General features: G+C 53.3%; 10 protein-coding genes across 10 annotated transcripts; 7 read left to right on the top strand and 3 right to left on the bottom strand.

Annotated features, from left to right (window-relative positions):
• Nucleotides 1-551: 551 nt before the first annotated feature.
• PG997_013081 (DNA polymerase delta catalytic subunit) lies at nucleotides 552-3,918 on the top strand (the record flags this gene model as incomplete). Its single annotated transcript, XM_066817395.1, has 4 exons — nucleotides 552-1,160; nucleotides 1,204-3,119; nucleotides 3,176-3,694; nucleotides 3,786-3,918. The coding sequence occupies 4 exons, from the start codon at nucleotides 552-554 to the stop codon at nucleotides 3,916-3,918; spliced, it is 3,177 nt and encodes a 1,058-aa protein (XP_066663087.1).
• A 1,126-nt stretch (nucleotides 3,919-5,044) lies between these two features.
• On the top strand, nucleotides 5,045-5,689 carry PG997_013082 (uncharacterized protein; the record flags this gene model as incomplete). Its single annotated transcript, XM_066817396.1, has 1 exon — nucleotides 5,045-5,689. One exon carries the CDS (start codon nucleotides 5,045-5,047, stop codon nucleotides 5,687-5,689), a length of 645 nt encoding a protein of 214 aa, XP_066663088.1.
• A 595-nt stretch (nucleotides 5,690-6,284) lies between these two features.
• PG997_013083 (uncharacterized protein) lies at nucleotides 6,285-6,830 on the top strand (the record flags this gene model as incomplete). The annotated part of the gene is made up of 1 exon (XM_066817397.1): nucleotides 6,285-6,830. The coding sequence occupies one exon, from the start codon at nucleotides 6,285-6,287 to the stop codon at nucleotides 6,828-6,830; it is 546 nt and encodes a 181-aa protein (XP_066663089.1).
• Nucleotides 6,831-7,441: 611 nt separating this feature from the next.
• PG997_013084 (eIF-2-alpha kinase GCN2) lies at nucleotides 7,442-12,475 on the top strand (the record flags this gene model as incomplete). The annotated part of the gene is made up of 6 exons (XM_066817398.1): nucleotides 7,442-9,766; nucleotides 9,840-10,175; nucleotides 10,230-10,464; nucleotides 10,530-11,216; nucleotides 11,272-11,696; nucleotides 11,747-12,475. 6 exons carry the CDS (start codon nucleotides 7,442-7,444, stop codon nucleotides 12,473-12,475), a joined length of 4,737 nt encoding a protein of 1,578 aa, XP_066663090.1.
• A 151-nt stretch (nucleotides 12,476-12,626) lies between these two features.
• PG997_013085 (uncharacterized protein) lies at nucleotides 12,627-13,346 on the bottom strand (the record flags this gene model as incomplete). Its single annotated transcript, XM_066817399.1, has 1 exon — nucleotides 12,627-13,346. The coding sequence occupies one exon, from the start codon at nucleotides 13,344-13,346 to the stop codon at nucleotides 12,627-12,629; it is 720 nt and encodes a 239-aa protein (XP_066663091.1).
• A 274-nt stretch (nucleotides 13,347-13,620) lies between these two features.
• Nucleotides 13,621-14,752, bottom strand: PG997_013086 (kinase-like domain-containing protein; the record flags this gene model as incomplete). Its single annotated transcript, XM_066817400.1, has 2 exons — nucleotides 13,621-13,694; nucleotides 13,795-14,752. 2 exons carry the CDS (start codon nucleotides 14,750-14,752, stop codon nucleotides 13,621-13,623), a joined length of 1,032 nt encoding a protein of 343 aa, XP_066663092.1.
• A 1,178-nt stretch (nucleotides 14,753-15,930) lies between these two features.
• On the top strand, nucleotides 15,931-16,776 carry PG997_013087 (Spindle-body formation-associated protein; the record flags this gene model as incomplete). Its single annotated transcript, XM_066817401.1, has 1 exon — nucleotides 15,931-16,776. The coding sequence occupies one exon, from the start codon at nucleotides 15,931-15,933 to the stop codon at nucleotides 16,774-16,776; it is 846 nt and encodes a 281-aa protein (XP_066663093.1).
• A 320-nt stretch (nucleotides 16,777-17,096) lies between these two features.
• Nucleotides 17,097-18,089, top strand: PG997_013088 (uncharacterized protein; the record flags this gene model as incomplete). The annotated part of the gene is made up of 1 exon (XM_066817402.1): nucleotides 17,097-18,089. One exon carries the CDS (start codon nucleotides 17,097-17,099, stop codon nucleotides 18,087-18,089), a length of 993 nt encoding a protein of 330 aa, XP_066663094.1.
• A 412-nt stretch (nucleotides 18,090-18,501) lies between these two features.
• On the bottom strand, nucleotides 18,502-19,692 carry PG997_013089 (pre-mRNA-splicing factor CWC2; the record flags this gene model as incomplete). Its single annotated transcript, XM_066817403.1, has 1 exon — nucleotides 18,502-19,692. One exon carries the CDS (start codon nucleotides 19,690-19,692, stop codon nucleotides 18,502-18,504), a length of 1,191 nt encoding a protein of 396 aa, XP_066663095.1.
• An 866-nt stretch (nucleotides 19,693-20,558) lies between these two features.
• On the top strand, nucleotides 20,559-22,041 carry PG997_013090 (acyl- dehydrogenase family member 11 protein; the record flags this gene model as incomplete). Its single annotated transcript, XM_066817404.1, has 3 exons — nucleotides 20,559-20,582; nucleotides 20,655-21,158; nucleotides 21,217-22,041. The coding sequence occupies 3 exons, from the start codon at nucleotides 20,559-20,561 to the stop codon at nucleotides 22,039-22,041; spliced, it is 1,353 nt and encodes a 450-aa protein (XP_066663096.1).
• Between the last annotated feature and the right edge of the window lie 580 nt (nucleotides 22,042-22,621).

Below are 22,621 nucleotides of genomic sequence, written 5' to 3' on the forward strand. Positions count from 1 at the left end.
TGGCCAAAATACCGGGCCTAACCTAAGTATCTACTCCATGAAGAGGGATGCATTGATACAGAAGCTTTTTTGGAACGCATGTCAAGTTTAACCAAGTAAGGATCTATCTTAATAGTTTCTTAGTCACTTGCTGACTGTCTAATGAGATTATACACGATGCCAAGGATTTACAACCCAGTTAGCATAGAGGTATGCAATTATACACAGGCAGATACGATATGGGTGTGAGTGCAATGGCAAAGGGGTCAACGTAGCAGGTAGGGCCTGAGTCTCTCGCGCGAGCTCCAAAAGCCATTAAAGTGCCCCACCAAAAAGCAACCTTGTCGTCACGTCAAGTCGCGGGTTGGGAGCTTTTGACGCGAACCCATCCAATGTTTCTTGACCACTCGCGAGCTGCCTACTACTACTTCCCGTCACCCTTGACAATCTACAATTTTCGCTACTTAGCACCAGCGAACTGCTCTTCGTCCGAATAACCACACCCAGCCTCGGCTCCAATGCAGCATTCTGCCACTTAATTCTTCCTCACACCAGAGTCATTTTTTCTCACAATGGCCACAGCCAACCTGCCGCAGAAACGCGGCATTGGTGAAGCCTCTCGCGCCCGCCGAAACCCGCCTCTAACGCCGTCGAAAAAGCGTCGCCTCGAACCGCTGACATCGTCCCCAGCTTCGCGGTTGAACAGCTCACAGCAAGGACCCGGTGGCAAGCTCAGCTCAACCCAGCCCAAGAGTGCTTTCGAATCCGAGGTTCTTGAGAAGCTTAGCCAGGATATCTCGGATCTCAAGCAAAGCAACTCCGAGAAGGACCAGTGCAGGGCTCGACCTGCCCTGGGCGACTTTGACCCTAAACGGGATAACCTCATCTTCCAACAGATCGATGCCGAGGAGGGTACTTTGCACGGTGGCAGGGTTACTGTCAAGCTCTTCGGCGTGACGGAAACCGGCCATTCGGTCATGCTGCATGTTACCGACTTCCGACACTACCTCTACGTCGCTGCACCGGTCTCGTTCCGCCCCGAAGACTGTCAGGCCTTCAAGGTATTCCTCGAAACCCAGGTGGCTCAGCACCAACCAACCATCTACTCCTGTCAGCTGGTCCTGAGGGAGAACATCTACGGTTTCCAGGGCAATACGCAAAGCCCCTATATCAAGATCACCGTGACCGACCCCAAATTCATTGCACGCGTGCGAGCCACAATAGAGAGGTGATGCCAACTGGAAAGGCATGTGGAAGGGTGCCAGCGATGGAATCATGACTTTTGATAACCTTCAATATGTCCTACGTTTCATGGTTGACTGCAAAATGCCCGGCATGTCATGGATTGAGTGCCCAGCCAAGAAATACACCCTCATTCCACCACGTGACAGGCAGTCCAGTGCTCAGATCGAGGCGGAAATATCCTACACCAACATGATAGCACACGACGCTAAAGGGGAGTGGTCCAAGATGGCGCCTCTTCGTATCCTGTCGTTTGATATCGAATGTGCAGGGCGCAAGGGTATCTTCCCTGAAGCAAACCAGGATCCGGTTATCCAGATTGCCAATGTCGTCACACGCTACGGAGAAAACAAGCCGTTCATTCGCAACGTCTTTTGCCTTGACGAAACCAGCTCCATCGTCGCGACCGAGATTCTCTCCTTTGAGAAGGAACAAGACATGTTGATGTCCTGGAAGAAGTTCCTCGACGAAGTTGATCCCGATCTCATTACTGGCTATAACATTTCGAATTTCGACTTCCCATACCTCCTGGATCGTGCCAGGCATCTAAAGCTAAACGGCTTTGAGTACTGGACTCGTTTGCCCAGTGTCAAATCGGTCGCGAAGGAAACAAACTTTTCAAGCAAACAAATGGGTAACCGAGATACCAAAACCACGAACACCAACGGTCGATTGCAATTAGATCTGTTGCAGTTGATGCAGCGAGACCACCAACTGCGCAGTTACACTCTGAACTCAGTATGCTCGCATTTCCTTGGGGAGCAGAAGGAAGATGTGCATCATACTATGATCACTGAGCTTTTCAATGGTACTCCAGAGTCGAGACGACGTTTGGCGTTATACTGTCTGAAGGACGCGTACCTTCCGCAACGACTAATGGACAAGCTCTCTTGCTTGGCCAATTATACAGAAATGGCCAGAGTCACGGGTGTTCCTTTCAACTTTCTGCTTTCGCGGGGACAGCAGGTCAAATTCATGAGTCAGCTGTTCCGCAAGGCTTTGGAACAGAAGCTGGTGATTCCTAATCTCAAGTCAGAAGCTTCTGATGAACAATACGAAGGCGCAACAGTCATTGAGCCCACCCGTGGTTACTACGATGTGCCCATCGCCACACTTGATTTCGCGTCTCTGTATCCCAGTATCATTCAGGCACACAACCTCTGCTACACGACTTTGCTGAACAAGAACGCCGTTGAGAAGTTTGGCCTCAAGAAAGACGAGGATTACATTGTGACCCCTCATGGCGACCTGTTCGCAACCGCCAGCAGAAGAAAGTCACTCCTGGCACAAATTTTCGAAGAACTGCTTGGAGCAAGAAAGCAAGCCAAGAGAGAGCTCGCCGTTGAGACTGATCCATTCAAGAAGGCCGTGTTGAACGGTCGACAACTCGCCTTGAAGATCAGTGCAAACTCAGTCTACGGTTTGACGGGTGCAACAACGGGAAAGCTACCGTGTCTTCCCATCGCTAGCAGTACCACCAGTTATGGTCGTCAAATGATTGAAAAGACCAAGGAAGAGGTCGAGAAGAAGTACTGCATTGCCAATGGCTATTCTCATGATGCCCAGGTCATCTATGGTGATACTGATTCGGTCATGGTGAAGTTTGGCATGAAGGATTTGGCCGAGGCGATGAAGCTTGGAGAAGAAGCTGCCAACTACGTTTCGGCCAAGTTTATAAAACCAATCAAGCTGGAGTTCGAGAAGGTATATTACCCATACCTTCTCATCAACAAGAAGCGATATGCTGGGCTCTACTGGACAAAGCCAGAGAAGTTCGACAAGATGGATACCAAAGGTATCGAGACGGTCCGTCGAGACAACTGCCTTCTGGTCCAAACTGTTATTGAGAAGGTCCTCCGTATGATGCTGATTGATGAGGACGTAAATGGCGCGCAAGAGTAAGTCGGAAATGGGTCGAGTGATATGATACCGGTTTTGCTAACCTTGCTTGCAGATATGTCAAAGAAACAATCTCTGATCTTTTGCAAAATAAGGTCGATATGTCCAAGCTTGTCATCACTAAGGCTCTGACCAAAGAGAACTACGATGGCAAACAGGCCCATGTCGAATTGGCCGAGCGCATGAAGAAGCGTGACGCTGGCTCTGCTCCCGGGCTTGGTGACAGAGTGGCATATGTCATGATCAAGGGCGCGTCAGGGTCCAAGAACTGGGAGCGATCAGAAGATCCCATCTTTGTGCTGGAGAACAACGTGCCAATCGACACACGTTACTATCTGGACAACCAGCTGGCCAAGCCCTTGACACGTATCTTCGAGCCTATTCTGGGCGAGACCAAGGCCAAGTCTCTCTTGACTGGTGACCACACGCGTGCCATTTCGGTAGCAGCGCCCACAGTTGGCGGTCTCATGAAATTCGCGAAGAAGACGATGACATGTATGGCCTGCAAGAAGCCGCTAGTGGGGAAGGAGGAGAGTGCCGGCGCTGTGTGCAAAAGCGACACTCTCCCGAGTTGGTGAGCTGTACGACAGGACGCTGCACCGAGTGTCCGATCTTGAAGTCCGCTTCGGCAGACTCTGGACGCAATGTCAACGTTGCCAAGGCAGCATGCACAACGAGGTCATTTGCAGTAGCAAGGACTGCCCGATCTTCTATATGCGCATGAAAGCCAAGAAGGATCTTGAGGATGCAGGCAAGGAGCTGAAGAGATTTGATTTTGATCAGGCTGCTATCTGGTAATGATCCTGATGAGGAGCCCCCTATTGTTGTTATTGTTGGGCCATAATGTATGATGAGGGTTGCATGATACGGGTGTCCGGAGTTTGGGGTATATGCTAGGTCTACAAGAGATCAGGGTTTTTATTTCAGATGAATAATGCTGCAAACGTAGATTCTGGAGGGCAATGGCTTGGCCGCCACTTGCAATTGTCGAGTAGAATAATGAATCTTTCCAACCAGGCATCAACATCGAGTGTTTCCAAACATTACTGGCTCCGTTCTGCCCCTGGTTTTGATACGGACTGTGCATTTCTCCTTAATACTCCTATGGTGAATTTCTCAAGAGACCTTTGCTTTCCTACCTGAGCTTTCATACTTAACAGGGGCCAACAATGAAGCCCACTCGCTATAGTAAAAGGGGTAGATGTATCTACCAAGACGGCCTTTGCCAGTTGCTTGAGAAGCATGTCTGTGAGCCCCTTATCACCTCTGGGGATCAGATTTGGAATGCACCGTTAAACCTTTGTAGGATAGGATAAAGTGCACCATTAGTGTAAAGGGGTGCGCCGTCCTTATCACCACGACCCTACAGCTAGGCTTGTTCAATGTCGTGCCATCCTGCCCCTGCCGCGTGATCTCAAGCTTAGGAGTCCGACTCATCCTCTATGTCTTATCAGGCCGGAAGCTTCTATGTCCATTCAATTCTGCCAGGGAAATTCGCCTGGGCTTAATTCTGCCATGGAAAATCGCATAGATTAGCATAACAACAATGTAGCTGCTCCGTTTGTAGGAATTCCATCCCCTCCGCCGTCGTCAATTTTCTGGGAGTCGTCAATCCGCATCCCGGTCACTGCCAAACGGTGTTAGTCTACCAACGAACACGCAGCACTTGAACCTTCAGTATTTTCGTATATTACTTCGCAACACCTATTGCCCTATACCATCCGAGTAAAGCCGCTTCTCAGAGACCCGGTCTCTACCCTAACTACGCCGAAGCTCTAGATCGAGTCGAGGATTTTACCCCTGAATTCATCCACCACCAGGACTATTTGAGACATATCGTCAGACTCGACACGACGACATCATCATCATCATCAACGCCGTATTTGATACACAAGAAGTCTTGGCCTATAACCTGTACTCTACCATGTGTATCAAACATTACGTTGGGTACCACTGTGGTCATCGCGACCCAGAGGGAACAGTGATGAAGCCAGAGTATTGCCGAAGACCGTACCGCTATGATCACGAGCCCACATGCGATAACTCAACGTTCAAGGTTCACGTACACGTGGACCTGAACCGACCACGCGATAGCGACTTCTGCCCGGCCTGTCGGGAGGTCCGCGGGGAAGTCTGGAAGGAGTGGGCCGAGACGTATGCCCGATGGAACCAAGAGCACATCGTACCCGTCCGCGAACAGAACGATACGCACAAGCGTATCGAAAACATCTTCAAGTACGTGGAACTGAAGTCGAAGCAGGCCGCCTTCCGACAGGGGCCTGACCACACCGCCCAGGAGCAGTACCGCGTGTTCCAGAACGAGATCTTGGCGCCGATGGAAGCCCAGGCTAGACGGATCCGCTTCGCCAACTATGCCTGGAATACTCGAATTGCAATGGCAAAGCAGGAAGGTCAGGTCTCAGAGGGCTTTCTCGACGACCTCGAGACTCTGCGCCAGAGAAACTTCGGCGTTACCAGAATGGCCCCTCCCAGCGTCAGCCTGTTCCTGGAGATACAAGCCCAGCTGTTCGATCGGCTGAAGGTGGAGGAAGACAAGGCCAATAACTAGGAGCATGATGAGTATTTGTCCGGAGAGAACCTTTTAAGCGAGCTGGCATAGGGTGGTGGATCAATCCAGATAGCTGAAGCGAATAACCATGAAATGAACGGTGAACTCATCCAATCAGGTGTCGTATCTAATTGGACAAACATTATACTAATGGCCTTGAATAATCCCCAGTATGTACGGTTCGGGATAATCTGGTGGGAGCAGCGCTTTCGCCATGAAGAGTTTGATATTGGGATGCCGTCTGGGTTCCGGCCGTAAACCGGTGCTCTACGGAGCACGCACAGGTAAGACCGGCCAACGCCGAGTAGATTATACGGCAACGACAGTTTTTATGGGTTCGTCGGAATGAAATCCCGGTGTTGGGCCGTGACGTCTGTTCGCCGACAAGACTCCTGCCGTGGTATAGCTGATGATGTCATGCATATGCAAATGGCCAGTTGCAGCGTTTGCTCGCGTGCGCCGAAACCTATCTCCTCCCAACGTAAAATACGCGACAACAACACTCGCAAAACGGGTAGCACTAGACCAAACGTCTTACCTAGCATCCCTGTCGGGTCGAACTCACATTACTTGATCTGAAACAGAAACCGGCAAGATGGCCTCAGATAAAGAGACAACTGCCGATCGCAGCTCCGTTCTGCGCAGCTGCGCGCATGCCTTCTGCCAGGCTCTCATCTCACCACCGTCGCCCAAGGAGCTTCTCTCCGAGTTCTTCATTCCGGACCCTCCAGGAGGCGAGGTCTCTCGGCCCACCATTCACGAACACGGTCCTTCTTGGGCGACTAAACAACTACCGTTTCTGGGGAAAAGCTTCACGGGCGGCCAGGCTTGCGAGGAATACTTCGCGGTACTTTCTGACACGCTCAAGATGCACCTGGGGCCGGACAGCTTTCCGGGCCTCGAGGGGTTCGTGGTGGACGAGGCGCAGAACCAGGTCTGCGTCGTGGGCAAGGGCCGGTTCGAGAGCTTCAGGACGGGCCGCAGCTGGGACGAGCAGTTCGCGTACGTCCTGAGCGGATGGGATGAACAGGGGAAGAAGCTGGGGCGCTGGGACATCTGGGCTGATCCCCTCAGTGCATGGGCTGCGGTGGCAGAGGACGACATGGACGGGTGGAAAAGGGGGAGCACAGGCAGTGAGTGAGTGATGGAAAAGGCGGTTGTGTATACAATGCTCTGACTCATTAAAGGGGTTGCAATTAGTATGACTGTATATCTGCCTAGCGAAACGCCTTCAAAGTGATGGAGGCAACAACACCTTACTTCGGTTCTCTTCTGCGTGTACTTGTCGGGTCTACTAATTGAGGTCAGCCAATACTAATTGTGCCTCTTGACCTTGGTTGATTGATAACATCGAGATGGCGACTGCGTATCAAACATAAACCTGGAAGTTGAGAGCCAGCACAGCAGCGGCGGTGGATACCGGGGTACACTAATAGCTGCTGGGCACTTTCCCCTACCTGTCATTTGATCATCTGGGGTCGGTATCGGCGGCTCGTTGCACCGTGACCGCCACGCACCCTCTGAACCCCACCATGGCAGCGTCTAAGTATGCAGCTGAGATCAAGAACTGCCTACCTAATTGACGGCCAACTTTCCTGGGAAAAGGTCGCATCCAAGAACCATTCACATTTATTCAAACACCAAGCCGCAGTCCTACATAATATGTCACCAGTCATCCAGTAAGAGGCCCGCAGCTTGTGCTGTGGTCTTCCGTCGTTTTGTCAGCATTAGAACGATCGTGAACTAGTCAACATGTCTCCCTGGAAAACCAAAGAATCGATCCCCACTAGCCCACCTGCCGGCCCCGGGCCCAGATCTCAGTATATTGACGCCCAGCAGGAGGAGATCCTCGTCTTGAAGGCCATATACGAAGATGGCGTCGACTTCATCGAGCACAAAGCCGCAAACGCCGCCTGGCAGCGCGCGGAGCCTTCCTTTGATATCCGCATCAAGGCCCTCTCTAACCCGGAATTTACCGTCACCCTGGGCGTGGTCATGACGGCAACGTATCCCAAATCGGCGCCACTTCTGAGTCTCAAAGATGACACTAATCTGAGCGACTCTACTGTCTTCAAGATCCAGAAATTCATTGAGAAGAGGCCCAGGGAACTTGCGGCGCAAGGTCAAGCTGAGCCTATGATCCATGAATTGGCAGAAGGCATACAGGAGTATCTCGAGGATGCTGCCCTCGCCAAGGCACAGGGGTTGGAGCAACCTTCTCTGGAAGAGGAGAGGGCTGCGCACGAAGAGGAACTAGCCCGGCAAGCCCGGGAGCAGGAGGAAGAAGATGCCCGCAAGAAGCAAGAGGCTACGCAGGAGGAGGAACGGGTCATGCAGCAAATGATCGACGATGAAATGAAGAGGAAGAAGGAAAGCCAAAAGAAATCACGCCTGAAGAGCCACCCGAGGATACCTAGTTTCCTGCCTGAAAATTCACAGCAGAACGAGGGTGGTCGAGTGGTCTTTGACGAGACCTGCATACTAACCGACTCATCGGGAAACGAATTGCACTTCAACACCGTCGTAGGAAAATACGACGCCCGCCGGGGAATGGTTGCCACGGTCTACACAGTGCGGCCGAGCAACCTTGACTGCACCCTTCTTGCTCTGAAGGAGGCGGAGTTGAAACCAGGACTTAACGAGATGGTGCAATTCAAGAAGAGGATGTCATCCCTGGAGAGCAAACTCCGATCCGTCAAGAAGCTGTCACATAAGAACATATTGCAGCTCATCGACTTTCGCATTGACCAGGTGTCTGAAGATGAGGAAGACGACGACGATAGCAGATCGAATAACCGCATTGTACGCGTTCTGATGCCTCTTGCAGACCGAGGGTCTCTCGACGAAGACCTTGAACGCAGAGGACCGCTGCCCCCTGGAACAGTCCGCGCTTGGACGACAGACTTGCTGTCTGCACTGGAGTATCTGCATAGTCAGGGCCTGGTTCATGGTGACATACATCCGGCAAACATCTTGCTGTGCAGGGAAGATTCGCGGAACTATGTACCAAAACTCGCCGACGTGGCTTACCAGCGAGAGGTTCATACCATCTGCAGCAAGTCACGTACCAAGTCATCGCTGAACTCGGCAAAATCGGTATACTGGCTCCCACCCGAAGTGGCGGGGAGTTCGGCATCACTGAACCACAAGACCGACGTTTGGGACTTTGGGATCGTGTTCTTGCAGATGGTATTTGGGTTAGACGTATTCGAGAAGTACGAAGCGCCCGCTATGCTCATGGAAACGCTGTCCTTGTCCAATTCCTTGCACGAGTTGGTATCGAAGTTCTTCAAAGCCGACGCATCACGACGCCCACGAGCGGCCGACCTAAGATCGAGCGAGTTCCTTGCCACGGACGCACCTATACTTGTAGAGGAGTCTATAGGATTTCACTCTTCGGCCCAGACCTTGGCGCCGATGCCTCCCAGTTTCTCCAGAAGACGCCTTGACTCTGTCAGTGCCGCCCCATCTTTCTCGAGATTCGCCAATGACTTCTCCGAAGAAGGCCGTCTGGGAAAGGGCGGGTTTGGCGAGGTGGTAAAAGCACGCAAGAAGATTGATGGTCAAATCTACGCAATCAAGAAGATCTCGCAGCGTGCGTCACGTACTCTGACTACCACACTCAAAGAGGTTATGACCCTCTCCCGACTGAGCCATCCGGCAATTGTTCGTTATTACGATGCTTGGATTGAACGAGTCCCAATAGATACATACGAGACTGACGGCGACTCGTCGACTGAAGGACCTCAAACGCAGGATGACGGGACCGCAGAGTCGGATGGCATTGATATTCAGTTTGCCACCAGCACCGGAGGTTTGGATTTCATGTCTTCAACCAATGCGGCGGGTGACTTTAATTTCGAAGCTTCTGATAGCGACTCGGACGACGATGATCTTACAGATGAAGGGGACAGTAACGAGGAAGAAGACTCAGATGATGATGACGAGGATGAGCTCGACTCAGCCTCAGATGATAATGATTCTACCAATGAAGACCAACTACTGAGACGAACACGGAGCCACCAAGCCTCGTACAAGAATATTCTGTACATACTTATGGAGTACTGCGAGAAACGAGTAAGCCACCCCCGAAGCACCTCTTGGTCAGTGAATGCTTTCAGACCTACCTGCTTACCACCTAGGGGTTTAGACACTTCGAGATCTAATATCTCAAGGCCTGTACCAAAATACAAAAGAGGTCTGGCGTTTGTTTCGTGAGATCGTGGAAGGCATCGTTCATATCCACAGCCTCCATAATCTCGTGCATCGCGATCTGAAACCGGAAAATATATTCATCAGTCTCGGAGCTGACGGCGTCGCTCACGTCAAAATTGGGGATTTCGGCCTCGCCACGAGCGGTCACATCAACGGCAACAAAGGTCTCATCGGCTCGCAGGACTCCAAGGAGATGAGCAACGTCGGAACGGCCATCTATCTGGCACCTGAGCTCGAGCGTAGCAATATCGAGGACTCTCGGAAAATTGATGTAAGCATGCCGTCTCACCTTCCCATTATAGTTCATGTACTAATATCCATCAAGATGTACGCATTAGGTATCGTCTTCTTCGAGATGTCTTACAAGCCTATGCTCGGCCACGAGAGGTGGACTGTCTTGAATGATTTGCGTGGACAGTCGCCTAGTCTTCCATCTGACTTCAAACCAGCAGACAAGATGCAGACTGAAGTCATTCTCTCCCTTGTTACGCATAATCCAAAAGACCGACCCACGAGCTCTGAGCTATTACGCAGCGGGAAGCTGCCCATGGCCGAAGAAAGTGAGACGATACAACGTACTCTGGCAGAGATATCCGACCCGATGTCCCCCATTATCAGAAAACAGTGTCGACACTATTTTCGGTGACGACGGAGAAAAGCAAGGACTACACATGGGACATGTCCACGCCAAATCCGTCATCTCTTGAGCTCCTATACCAGGGGGTAGTCAAGGACGAGTTGATATCAATCTTCCGCCGTCACGGCGCTCTTGAAGCTTCCAGAAACCCTTTATACCCTCGATCCTCTCATTACTCCCAGCCCGTGGTTGAAATGCTCGACCGTAGTGGCACAGTACTGCAGATGCCATACGATCTCATGTTGGGGCATGCAAGAACACTTGCAAAACACACAGGCTCATCCGTCGTGCCCAAGTCGTTTGCTTTCGACAAGATCTTCCGTGAAAGGAGCGGCGGTGGTCAACCTCTGATGTACAGCGAAGTATGCTTCGATATTGTCTCTACAGACACACTTGACCTTGCGCTCAAGGAGGCACAGGCAATCATGGTACTAGATGACATTGTTGACGCATTTCCCTCGTTGAACCAGATGTGTTTTCATGTCAGCCACTCCGACCTTTTGCAACTGATATTTGACTTTTGTGAAGTGGATGTCAGCCTGAGGAAAGTAGCGGCAGAATCAATGACTAAATTGAACATACACTCGTGGACGTGGTCGAAGATACGTACAGAGCTGCGGGCGTTGGGCTTGTCGGCTACCAGCATTGACGAACTACAGAAATTCGACTTTCGAGGTATGTGAGCACCAGATATTTGAAACGCTGCTTGATCTCTGACTTTAGGTTCTAGATACCCCCGTCAAGGCTTTCACGAAGCTCAAAACATTGTTTGATGGAAGCAATACATTCGACAAGGCACAATCAACTATTGCTCATTTGAAGGACGTTATATCTTATGCGAAACGTCTAGGCGTCCACAACAAGATTTACATCAATCCTTTAAGCAGCTTCAGGGAAGATTTCTTCCAAGGAGGTATCCTTTTCCAGTGCGTCTACGACAAGAAGTTCCGAGACGTCTTTGCAGCCGGTGGACGATATGACAGCTTGATCAGGGAGCATCGCCCCAAACTCGGAAACCAAAGCGAGCAGCGTCATGCTGTCGGGTTCAGTCTTTCATGGGAAAAGTTGGCAAGGATACCCAAAACCGCCGGAAGCAGTAAGTCTTTCATGAAGAAAGCAGAAGCAGAAACTCATGGCTTCTTCAATGCCAAGAGAGTAAGTTCATACAAATGCATTGATTCAAGTCCACTACTAACACCGTACAGTGCGAAGCTCTTGTTGCAAGTTTCGACCCTGCCCTACTGCGCAGTGCTGGCGTCGAGTTGGTGGGAACCTTGATTAGAGGCGGCGTCAGTGCTGAACTGGCGTGTGATTCCCGGTCTCCTGAAGACCTGCAAAAGAAATATCGCGATGAGACGTATTCATGGATGATTATCATCAAACAGGACCTCCTCAAGGTCAAGACCATGGACCGCAAAGATGTTGCGGATGTTGACCTGCCAACCTCACAGCTCATGGGCTGGCTAAAGGGTGAAATGCGTGAGCGCGAGCGCAACCAAAAGAGCACGACACGCCCAGCGAATGTCAGCTCGAACTCTGCCACTGTCGAAGATGGATTCCCGGTGAATACGGAGCAGGAAGTGGCAGTTTTGGTGGCCAACACCAAATCAAAGAAATTCAATCGTCTTGCTGTTGTCGAACAGGCCCAAGCCTGCATGGCAAGAATCCATTGGAACTGCCTCGAGGGGCCTGTTGTGGCAGTGGAGACGTCAGATACAGCTCTTGAGCTAATTCGAAAGACTTCGTTGTCCGATGCTGACAGTTGGCGCAAAGCCGAGCAGCTGGTCAACATGGCGGAGCGCAAGTATCTTCGAGAGATACACGATCTTCTCCTGTCGTGGAGGACCGAATGGCAGACCAAGAATGGGAGCCGTGATGCGGGGGTCTATAACTTCAGGACGATGAACGGCATTTATTACGACTTGGGGGCATAGCCGAGGGATGAAGAAACAATAAGCGGCTTGTGAGGACTTTTTTGATACCACATGAGCGTAGCTAGAATGATTCTATAACAATACCCAGCGCTGAATACGTTGTCTCGATAGACTACACCGTTTACACCGACTCCAAGCTCGGGTGCATGGACTACCAGTAAAACATATTGTGATCAACCCTGGGGATCCATGTAGGCCGAGCTTCGTGCCTTCTGCGATTCTGGGCGGTCCAGAGCATATTGGCTCTCATAATAGGAAGGTACGCAGCACGAGCTTCGTGATATGGATCCGGTGGGACAAACCCAGGTGGCAGTGGCTGTTCGCGTAGGTCAGGTATTGGCAAAGATAGGTCGACGTCGTTTGGTCCACGGTTCCTACCAGTCCCAAACAAGCCACCAAAGGTTGATTCAAATATCCTGGATAACGGACCCGGCTCTGACGAGGAGGTGCCATCAGCTCCGTCTGTCGTCCCGAATGGCGGTGGATTGGTGGACGCGTTGAACATGTAGTCCTGGACGAACTGGAAGATGGCCTCGTTCGTCTCGGTCGGGGGCACCACGCCGCCGTAGAAGCTCTCCTCTGGGGCCCATCTGGTCCTATCAATGGCGTATTGCAGCAGCCGCGCCAGCGTCCACATGTGCTCCGTTCTAACGGCCATGATTATGCTGACGAACTGCTTGAGACCATTGCCTACGTGCGGGGCGTTCATGAAATCGCCATGGACATAGGAGACGATCCGGTGATCCGCGGAGATGCTCACTACACCGTTGCTGAGGGGCATCATCCCGTCCGCTTGCTGGTCGGCCGCTTCGCTGGAGGGCACTGCGAGGGTTTGGATGATCTGTATACGAGGTGCGATAGAGTAAGTCATTTTGAGTGAGCTAGGTCGGTTTCCAATTATACGACTGCGCGGGTGACTGGAGAGGAAGGTGAAAAGGAAAGGGGTGGGAGTTCAAGTTTCTTACCCTGCCCATAGCTATTTGGTTTTCTCTTATTCCTCTGCCCTGTGGCGGTTTGTTCTCGGTCTCCCCAAAGCCGCACATCTTGAGAATCGGCATGATATCGTGGTCGATGTCGTCGGGTGTGAGTTGCCCAATGAGGAGTTGTGACAAGTCGAGAGAACCATGGGCGAGCGTTCCCGGCCCTCACGCTGGGATCACCTCTTCCCGTCCTTCTAGAAGCAGGTCAAAGTAGGCCATGCCGGCGCAGGCGCGCAACACTAATCATCGTTTTTCCTTTGATCAGTCCAGGGGCTCCAGGGCCCAGAACACAAAGCAGCAGAAGCAGGATACAAGAAAAGAAAACGGGTGTCAACTTACGGCACAGCAACACCCGCCAGAGAAACCGGTCGGGAGGGGTTGCGCCTGCCGCCTTCATCCTCTTCCGAAACTGGTGCAGGTCGCCCGACTCCATGTATTCGAGGACCAGCGTGGGCCGCGACGGGATTTCCGGTGTAGGCACATCGTCTTGGTCGAGAACTATTGGTTCCAGTCTCCAGAAAGGGTGGTTGACTATCGAGCTCCAAAGCGAGTCAGGTGGCTTCTCTTCGGCTGGTGCTGGCTCTATTGTGTTTTCTTCTTCCTCTTCTTCTGCTTCTTCGTCATATATTATGACATTCTCTTCATTTTCTTCATACTCCATCCCTTCTCCTGCTTCCGCCCCTTCCCCTGCTTCCGCCACTCCTACTGCCTCGCTTCCCTCGGAACCTTCTGGCTCCGGGTAATTCTCGTTTTGCCTCAGCTCGTCATCATTCAGATGAACCACGTCAACCACGTGCTCCAGCTTGGTCAGGGCGTTCAGCCAAAACCTCTCGTCGTATATCCTCTCGAGATCGTCCCCGAACTTGACGACCACGCGGCGCCTCTCGACCCCGCCGCGGTCGGGGTTGCCCTCGATCTCGGCGAACAGGCTGGCGCCGCCGCCGCCCGCGTTGGGCCGGACGCCGCGCATCGTCTTGAGGTAGCGGAAGCGGTGCCGGAACTCGAAGTAGTCGAGGACCTCGCGGTGCAGCCGGGCGAGCCGGCGGTCGTACCGGAACCCGGGCGTCCGCCGCGCGTCCTCGAAGCGGCTGATGAGGGCGTCGCGCCGCACTCGCAGCTGCCGCCGCCGCTCGTCGGCCTGGTACCGCTCCAGCCGCGCCTGCGCGTCGTCTCGCAGTGCCGAATACTGCTCAGACGCTGTGCGCCTGTCGAGAACGGGCAGGAAGCGCGGGTACAGGGCGTCCTCGGTGTAGTCGTAGGTCGACCGGGACCCGGACCCGGCCTCGTTCCCGGCCATGGCCGATAGGTCGACGTTCGCTTGGGACGGTACAATGTATGTAGCGAGAACAGAAAATTACAGGGTGATGCTGTATATCCATACATATGGAGGTTAGTAGGCACTACTACTTCCCATTTTGCTTTTCATTTATCCTGTAAGTGGCATGTACAAATGCACATGCTGACTTCGCAACACATCTTACTGCGACGCGAACAAGCCATAATCAATGCAATAGTGGAATGTAGACAATTCAATTGAACGTATTGAGACCTGTGCTGTTTCCGGCCCCTTTGTTTCATTCATGATAGATGACAGCCAAGAGGATAAGTACAGTTGACAATGATAAGGAGCTTTCGCCGAAGAAGCATATTGAATTAGTGGTTACCTAATGCAGACCTAAAGCAGTAAATCGAAGGGGATATACATTTGCACTGTTACACTGCGCTGCACCAATGGGATCTCCGTGCATGGTCCTGGGAACTGTTTATTCGTAATAAAGATATGTCATATGGATGAATGGACAAAATGTGCAAATGTTTCCATGCAGATACGGGTTTCTGCAGCCGGGAGTTGTTGATGAGATTTTGCGCCGGTTCGTTTAGGGTGTACCTGAAAAGATGGCTAATTGAGTCCCTAAGCGGTAAGAAGTAAATAAAACAGCGCTGAGGTCACTCGCAGTTGAACCCTGAATGATCGCGTGCGTTCCACCAGGCCAGGCCAGACCAAACCAGACCAGACCAGACCGGCCTTGAGAGGCAAGATTCCGATTCCGAACAACAAACCGCGATTCAACAACAAATGCTCGACCATTTCAATTAAGAAGGAGAGAAAGAGAAAGAGAGCCAAAACACATACACATCAGGCTTGCACCACTTACTTCCAGGGCCTGCTTTGCTCAAACTTCTGCGCCAATGCTGGGCTGGGCCATTAAGAGGAGCTATCAGACCGCGACAGGCGCGTCTGATGCTCCAAGACAGCCCGAAGATGCTGGTGAGTTCCGACGCGCCCAGCTACAGCTACAGCTACAGTCATGCTTGTTTGTTGTGTTTGGGGTAGCATGCATGCTGACAACAACCAATGGAGGGCAGATACTACGCAGTTCGATGCCCCCGACACACCCGCACCAATCTTCGCTGCCCGCGCCGTAAGGCATGCCATCTTTGGCACGCCAGCGCCTGCCACAGCTACCACTACAAATGCGATCACAAACCCGCCGCGTTTACTCGCAGAACTTGCAGACAACAGGCCTAAATCACCCCCAAATCACCCCCGAAACCTACTGGCATCCTTATGACTCCAGGAACCGCCACCTCACGCCGGAAGCGAGTCTCGTTTGGTCACGAGATCCAGCAAAAACAGAACGATGCTCCCGCGCCGTCACCTACGAAACCCCGGCACCTAAAAAGGACGACGACATGTCGGAGGAAGACTGGGAGGATGATGATGGCGCTGATGTCACAATCGATCTGAACGAGCCCAAGTCCAACTCGGGGCGGTACTGGAAGTCACAGTTCAACAAATATCACGCCGATGCAAGGGAAGAGATGTCCAAACTGGTCAAACACAAACACCTCTCGCGAATGTACGCACAACAAAAAGACATCGAGAATACGGAACTGCAGGAACGGGTCAAAGAGCTGGAGCGGCAGGTCCGGCTAAAGGACGACGAGATCAAACAAGCGCAGAAGAGACCAGCCCTGACACGGACAACCAGTGTTGCCAGTGCCAGCAGCAGAGAGCGGCAGGACTCGGAAAATTGGGTGGCGGAACGGGCGCGGCAATCGGCCGAGAGAGAAGTGGCACGGCTCGAGAGAGAAGTCGCTACGTTGAAGAAAGAGAATGCCGACCTCCGGAGAGAAAACGAGATAATCAAGGCGAATGCGTCAGACTCGGCACAGACACATGCACAGGCACAGGCGCAGGCATATTCACAGGCACAGGTATATCGGACGACGTCGGCCATGACGAGCGAGCGTGCGGCAGCGGCAAAAGCAAGAGTGGCCCAGAAGCGGAGGGAGAGGGCGGCACTCCGGGCGAGTTAAAGGTTGGATTGGCTAATGCAGTAACGAGATCACGAAAACCTGACATGGCCAGGCAACTGTTGTAGAAAATTGTATATTTTAAAGGAATAGGAACTCAATTGCGGTAGGCGGAGATATCGCCCTCATGTAAGTACCCTGACTAAGAGTATGCGAAAGTTTGCCTATGATATGGTGCTGTGTAATCGCCGGACGAAGCATGCTTATCAGAGAGCTACCGATTGATTGAATGGAGGTAAGTAAATATACTCGCTTATAGGAATCCCGTCTTGCTCTGTCCCCGATACCCAATAACTCAACTTTGCTATCATGATTTTGCAACTATGACTTCTCAGAACCGGGATGAGGGCAATGGTGAAGATACAGCTCAACTCGAGGCCGAGATAGCTGATTTGGAAGCCCGCCTCAAATCGGCCAAAGAGCGCTTATCACGGTCATCACCAACACCATCTGCATCAAACAACAGCGATAACATCCTCACCAGATCCCCGTCGCCCCCAACCTCGTCCCACCATTTCCTCCTCCTGCTCTCCGACTCGGCCCTTCCGCTGGGCTCCTTCGCCTTCAGCTCGGGTCTGGAATCCTACCTGGCCCACCAGCGCTCTTCCGCGCGCAAAGCCGGCCACCAACCACGGCCGTCTTTCACGGCCGACTTCCTCCCCTTATCCCTTTCCTCCTACGCCTCCACCACTCTCCCCTTCGTCCTGGCCGCCCACCGTGACCCCACCGCCGTCGCTGACCTAGACGACCATCTCGACGCCGCCGTCATCTGCACCGTGGGTCGTCGAGCCAGCATCGCGCAAGGCCGGGCTCTGCTGGGCATTTGGGAGCGCAGCTTCGTGCCATCTTCTTCCGCGTCGTCTGCCGGTGCCGCCGCCGCTACAGGAGCAGCGGAAGAGGTGCTAAAGCCGTTCAGCGCCCTTCTCCGCTCCGCCGGCTCTACTACATCTACAGCTCCCTCTTCAGCAGCAACAAGCACCCCAACAGATCCGCAACTCCCGCCCCCCGTGTCCGCGCACCTCGGCCCCTTGTTCGGCGCCGTGTGCGCCCTGCTGGGCCTGACGCTGCCGCAGACGGCGTACGTGTTCCTGCTGAGCCACGCCAAGGCCCTCGTGTCGGCCGCCGTGCGCGCGAGCCTCTTCGGCCCCTACCAGGCGCAGCGCGTGCTGGCGTCGCCCGAGACGCAGGCGCTCATTGCGGCCTTTGTGGCCCGCGAGTGGGACACGCCGCCTGAGGACGCGGGGCAGAGCGTGCCCGTCATGGACCTCTGGATCGGGCGGCACGAGATGCTGTATTCGCGCATCTTCAATAGTTAGGCCGAGTCGGTAAATCCGGGATTCGTGCGTCACCGGCGGTGGGCTATCTAGATTCCAGATAGAGACAGCTTTGGTGCAGCGATTGTGGTATTTTGGATTAACCCTTGGATAATACTAGGGTATAACATAATTGGATGCTATGCACGAATAAGACATCGAGTTCGATATGTGTAGAAGTTGCCGTATTATGCATATTTAGATTATTACAAAAACAGAAAAGGAGAGACACCGGTATTAGCAATGAACATTCGCAATTCGGCGCGAGCTAGTCGTTTTCAGGGGTCCGCTCTGATATGAGACCATAGTACAGGTTCTAATGCCATGTTCTCTTCCTCATGGCTAATAAGGCTTGAATATACACATGCTGTTTTGAGCATATTATTTTATGCGGTATAATACAATCAATGCTTCGCTACTCGTCATCTTCATCATCGCTACCGTATGCCACCAGTGGACCGGCTGATGCTTTCGGTTTCGCCTTTGGTGCTGCCGCGACCTTGGCGCTCTGTAACGCGGCTAACGTACTGCTCGAGAAGATTCCGTCTTCTTCCTGCTGCCTTGTAGGAGGAGCAGGTAATGCCGCCATGCCGCCACCATAACCCCCGTCTTGTTGTTGTTGTTGGCCGCCCATCTCGAGCATGAGCTGCTGTTGTTGGTCTTCCAACTCGAAGCCTCGCCTCCCTATCGGATTCACCGCCTGCGCGCCTCTGGCAAAATGTATATCGTCGGGGGCCTCGTATCCTTCCAGACCGTACGAGCTCTCGATCTTCCTCCGCTTCCGTGCCTCCGGATCGCGCCCTTCGAGCTCCGCAACGAACTCGGCAGGGAGCGCCCGTCGGATGGCCTCGGCGGCCTGCTCTTCGGTGCGCCGGGCCTCGCGGGCCTGGGCCATGGGATTGGGGTCGGCCGTGGCCCAACGGACGTTTAGAATCTCGTTGTGGTCGAGGGACTGGTGGGCCATGGCCTCCTTGGCGAACTGGGCGTTGGCCTCGTTGACGTATGTGATGAACCCCACACCCCTGGTGTTGAGAACGCGCACACGCTCGACGGGGCCCCATTCGGCAAAGTGGCGTGCCACCACCTCCTCGATGTCGTCGGTGACGTGGATGCGGCCGGCGTAGATGGTGCGGTTCTGGCGCATGAAGCTGCCCACGCCGCCCATGTCGTCGCGGTAGTCGGAGAACTTGTCGCGGCCGAAGCAGTCGACGTTGGGATTGAACAAGTCGTGGACGCCGGGGAGGCGGTGTAGGTACTCGCAGTCCTGGCCCTTGGGGCAAATGCCGCGCGCGAAGAAGAGGCAGAAGTAGGAGCCCGGGTGCTTGTCGGCCTGGGTATAGCCGCTGTCGCGGGCGATGTTGCAGCGGCCCTTGGCGGGCGTCTTGGACAGGTACTTGTCCTCGCGGTCGCCGCCGGACCACTTGTTGTACCAGATGTTGAAGATGGTGCCCGTCTGCGGCGGCGGCTCCGAGGTGATGAAGTCCGGGTCGACCTGCGCGCGCGCCGGCCGCTTCTTGCGGACGACCTTTTTCATTTTCTTGGGCGCCGGCGCGGCGACCTCTGTCGACTGCGCGACGAGCGCTTGATCGTTGTCGTCTTCGGCCATGATGTGTGTATGTATGTGTTATTTCGGTTTGTCGATGATGCGAAAAGTGAAGAGCCAAGAAACGAGGCTGATAGAGAGGCTGCGATAAACTTTTGGATGGTCCGTGTAACACGACCGCCTGTAAATTTGGGGCGCTGCAGCAGTAACCTCTTCGCGGTTAGCACTGTTTGCTTCGTATGACAGTGCTACGAGATCCAGCGAGTCCACTGTCAATAGCCCCCATTCGTACCGATTACCTTAGGTACCATGCAACTATCAGGGGCTTCTAACCACACAGAGACCGACTGGAACATTTGTGCTCTGGCCCAAATGGCGCCATGTTCGTATGAAGCTTGGCTTTTGCATCTTGGGACCTCTACGGAGTACCAAGACTAACGAAGCTGGAGATGTGCTCGTTAGAAACTCGAGAATCTCATGCACTAGTAGGACCGCAATACCAGGCACTTCCTCGACTTGTTCGTAAGTAGACACCTACCTAAAGTAACATGCAGGACGGGAGCATACGATTTCGGGTATCGGTACATCTTCCAGCGGCCCTACCCCAGCTTTTGACCCCGGGCCTTAGCATTTCTAGCGCTCATCGACTGGCTCAACAAGCTACGGCTACGGGCAAAGCTCCCGCCTGGAACCCCGCTGTGTGGATCTTACCTCGGTCGACTTGGACATTGTACGACATGTTTGGGGTCATGTCGCAGTCAGCCGGGGCAAAGCGCCGAGGCGATTGCCTTTTCCCTTTAAAGCGCTGGAGGTCGGATGGACTGAAGCTAGCAATTGTCAACTTCAATCCAAAACATTCGCGCCCTACACGAAGGGGTTCTGAATTGTCTGTCCCCTTTTCCGCAAGCGTTCTTCGTCGTAGTGCCATCATGTCGGCTAAGATTCCAGCTCTCGTAGGTCGCCACCCCCAGCCCTCTCCATTCGACAAATGAACAACAGCGATAGACTAACGATGCACTCGCCAGGTCGTGGATCGCGTGAGCGGCAAGGCCAAGCAAGCTTTGGATCTTGTTGCCAAGTTCGTTGAGGAAGACTGCATTCCCGCCGACCCAGTCCTCGAAGCCCAGATTGGTTCGGGCGAGTCAAGATGGGACCACCACCCTCCCATTATCGACGAATTGAAGGCGAAGGCCAGGAAGCTCGGCCTGTGGAACATGTTCCTCCCCAAGGGCCATTACAAGGAGTCTCCCGGATACACCAACCTGGAATACGGGCTCATGGCAGAATGGCTGGGCAAGTCGCGAGTGGCTTCGGAAGCTGTCAACTGTGCAGCACCTGACACTGGCAATATGGAAGTGCTGGCCAAGTACGGCAACGAGGCACAAAAGGCCAAATGGCTGAAGCCTTTGATGGAAGGAGAGATTCGCTCGGCCTTCCTCATGACTGAACCAGATGTTGCTTCTTCCGACGCTACGAACATTCAGCTGAGCATGAAGCGGGAGGGTAACGAATACGTCCTGAACGGCTCAGTAAGTCTTATTGTATACTGACACTAACACCAACCCAAAACTAATCGTGTTCTCACAGAAATGGTGGTCAAGTGGAGCTGGCGACCCTCGATGCAGTGTTTACATTGTCATGGGCAAGTCGGATGCGACCAACAAGGACCCCTACCAACAGCAATCGGTTATTCTTGTGCCTGCCAACACACCCGGTATCACAATTCACAGGATGCTGTCCGTCTATGGCTACGATGATGCGCCGCATGGGCATGGTCACATTAGCTTCAAGAACGTCAGGGTACCCGCCAGCAACATGGTGCTTGGCGAGGGCAGGGGCTTCGAGATCATCCAAGGGCGCCTGGGACCCGGTCGCATTCACCATGCCATGCGCACCATCGGAGCTGCGGAGCGCGCCCTTGAGTGGATGTTGATGAGGATCAACGACCCCAGCAAGACACCATTCAAGAAGCAACTGAGGGAGCACGGGGTGATTCTGGAGTGGGTCGCCAAATCCAGGATCGAAATCGACGCAGCGCGCTTGATAGTGTTGAATGCCGCGGTCAAGATGGATGACCTTGGTCCTAAAGCGACTCTGAAGGAGATTGCCGAGGCCAAGGTGCTTGTGCCGCAGACCGCGCTGACCGTGATCGATCGCGCAGTGCAGGCCTTTGGCGGAGCAGGTGTCAGTCAGGATACGCCTCTGGCCAACATGTGGGCGCAGATCCGAACTCTGAGACTGGCAGACGGTCCGGACGAGGTGCATCTCCAGCAGCTGGGGCGAAACGAGAACAAGCGGGGCAAGGAGGTGACACAGAAGATCGTAGGCCAGAAGCAGAAGACGGAGCAGCTGTTGAGGCAGCATAGCGTGAAGAGGTACGAGCCGGGCATGAACATCAAGGCGCGGATGTAGGGGTGTTTCGGTAGATAGCGCCTATTGAATTGAGTGTCTTATACTCCCGATTGAAGTACCATTTCACTCGTGCAGATGCAGGACCGTTTACAAAGGGCAGTCCTTGTCCGGGGGTTGCCGTTCCAACGCGGCGACACGCGGGGATGGGCTGTGTGATCTGGCCACCCTGGCAGCCGGACGTGACTCAGAGGGGGCATATCGCATTGCGTATAGGGTTTTGGAGGATCGGAACGTTGCGGCGTTGGTAGGACGACATGAAGGCGGCAGTCGTCGGATGTCCCTGTCCAGAAGTGGGTGGATCTGGAATCCCTGTTTACCTGATGTCCCGGGCCCAGTTCCTGCTCGATGGGATATGATGGGGTGCCGTCTAGCCCTGCACATGTGTGAAGGGGGTGGTACGTACCGGCGTTGCCCCGTACGACCTCTGTAGCCCACCTCTATTTACATCCCCTTCATCTCGAAAAAGTTGGAAGAGCAAGAGCTTTTCTCTGCAAGTGCTTAATAGATAGCATCATCGTCTAATTTGCAAGGGAAGGTGTCCACTCTTGCTGCAGCACTTTTATTTACCTCCCGCAACGGA

This window comes from Apiospora hydei (genome assembly GCF_038363865.1).
Source record: "Apiospora hydei strain CBS 114990 chromosome Unknown utg000009l_segment0_segment0, whole genome shotgun sequence".
Classification (NCBI taxonomy): domain Eukaryota; kingdom Fungi; phylum Ascomycota; class Sordariomycetes; order Amphisphaeriales; family Apiosporaceae; genus Apiospora; species Apiospora hydei.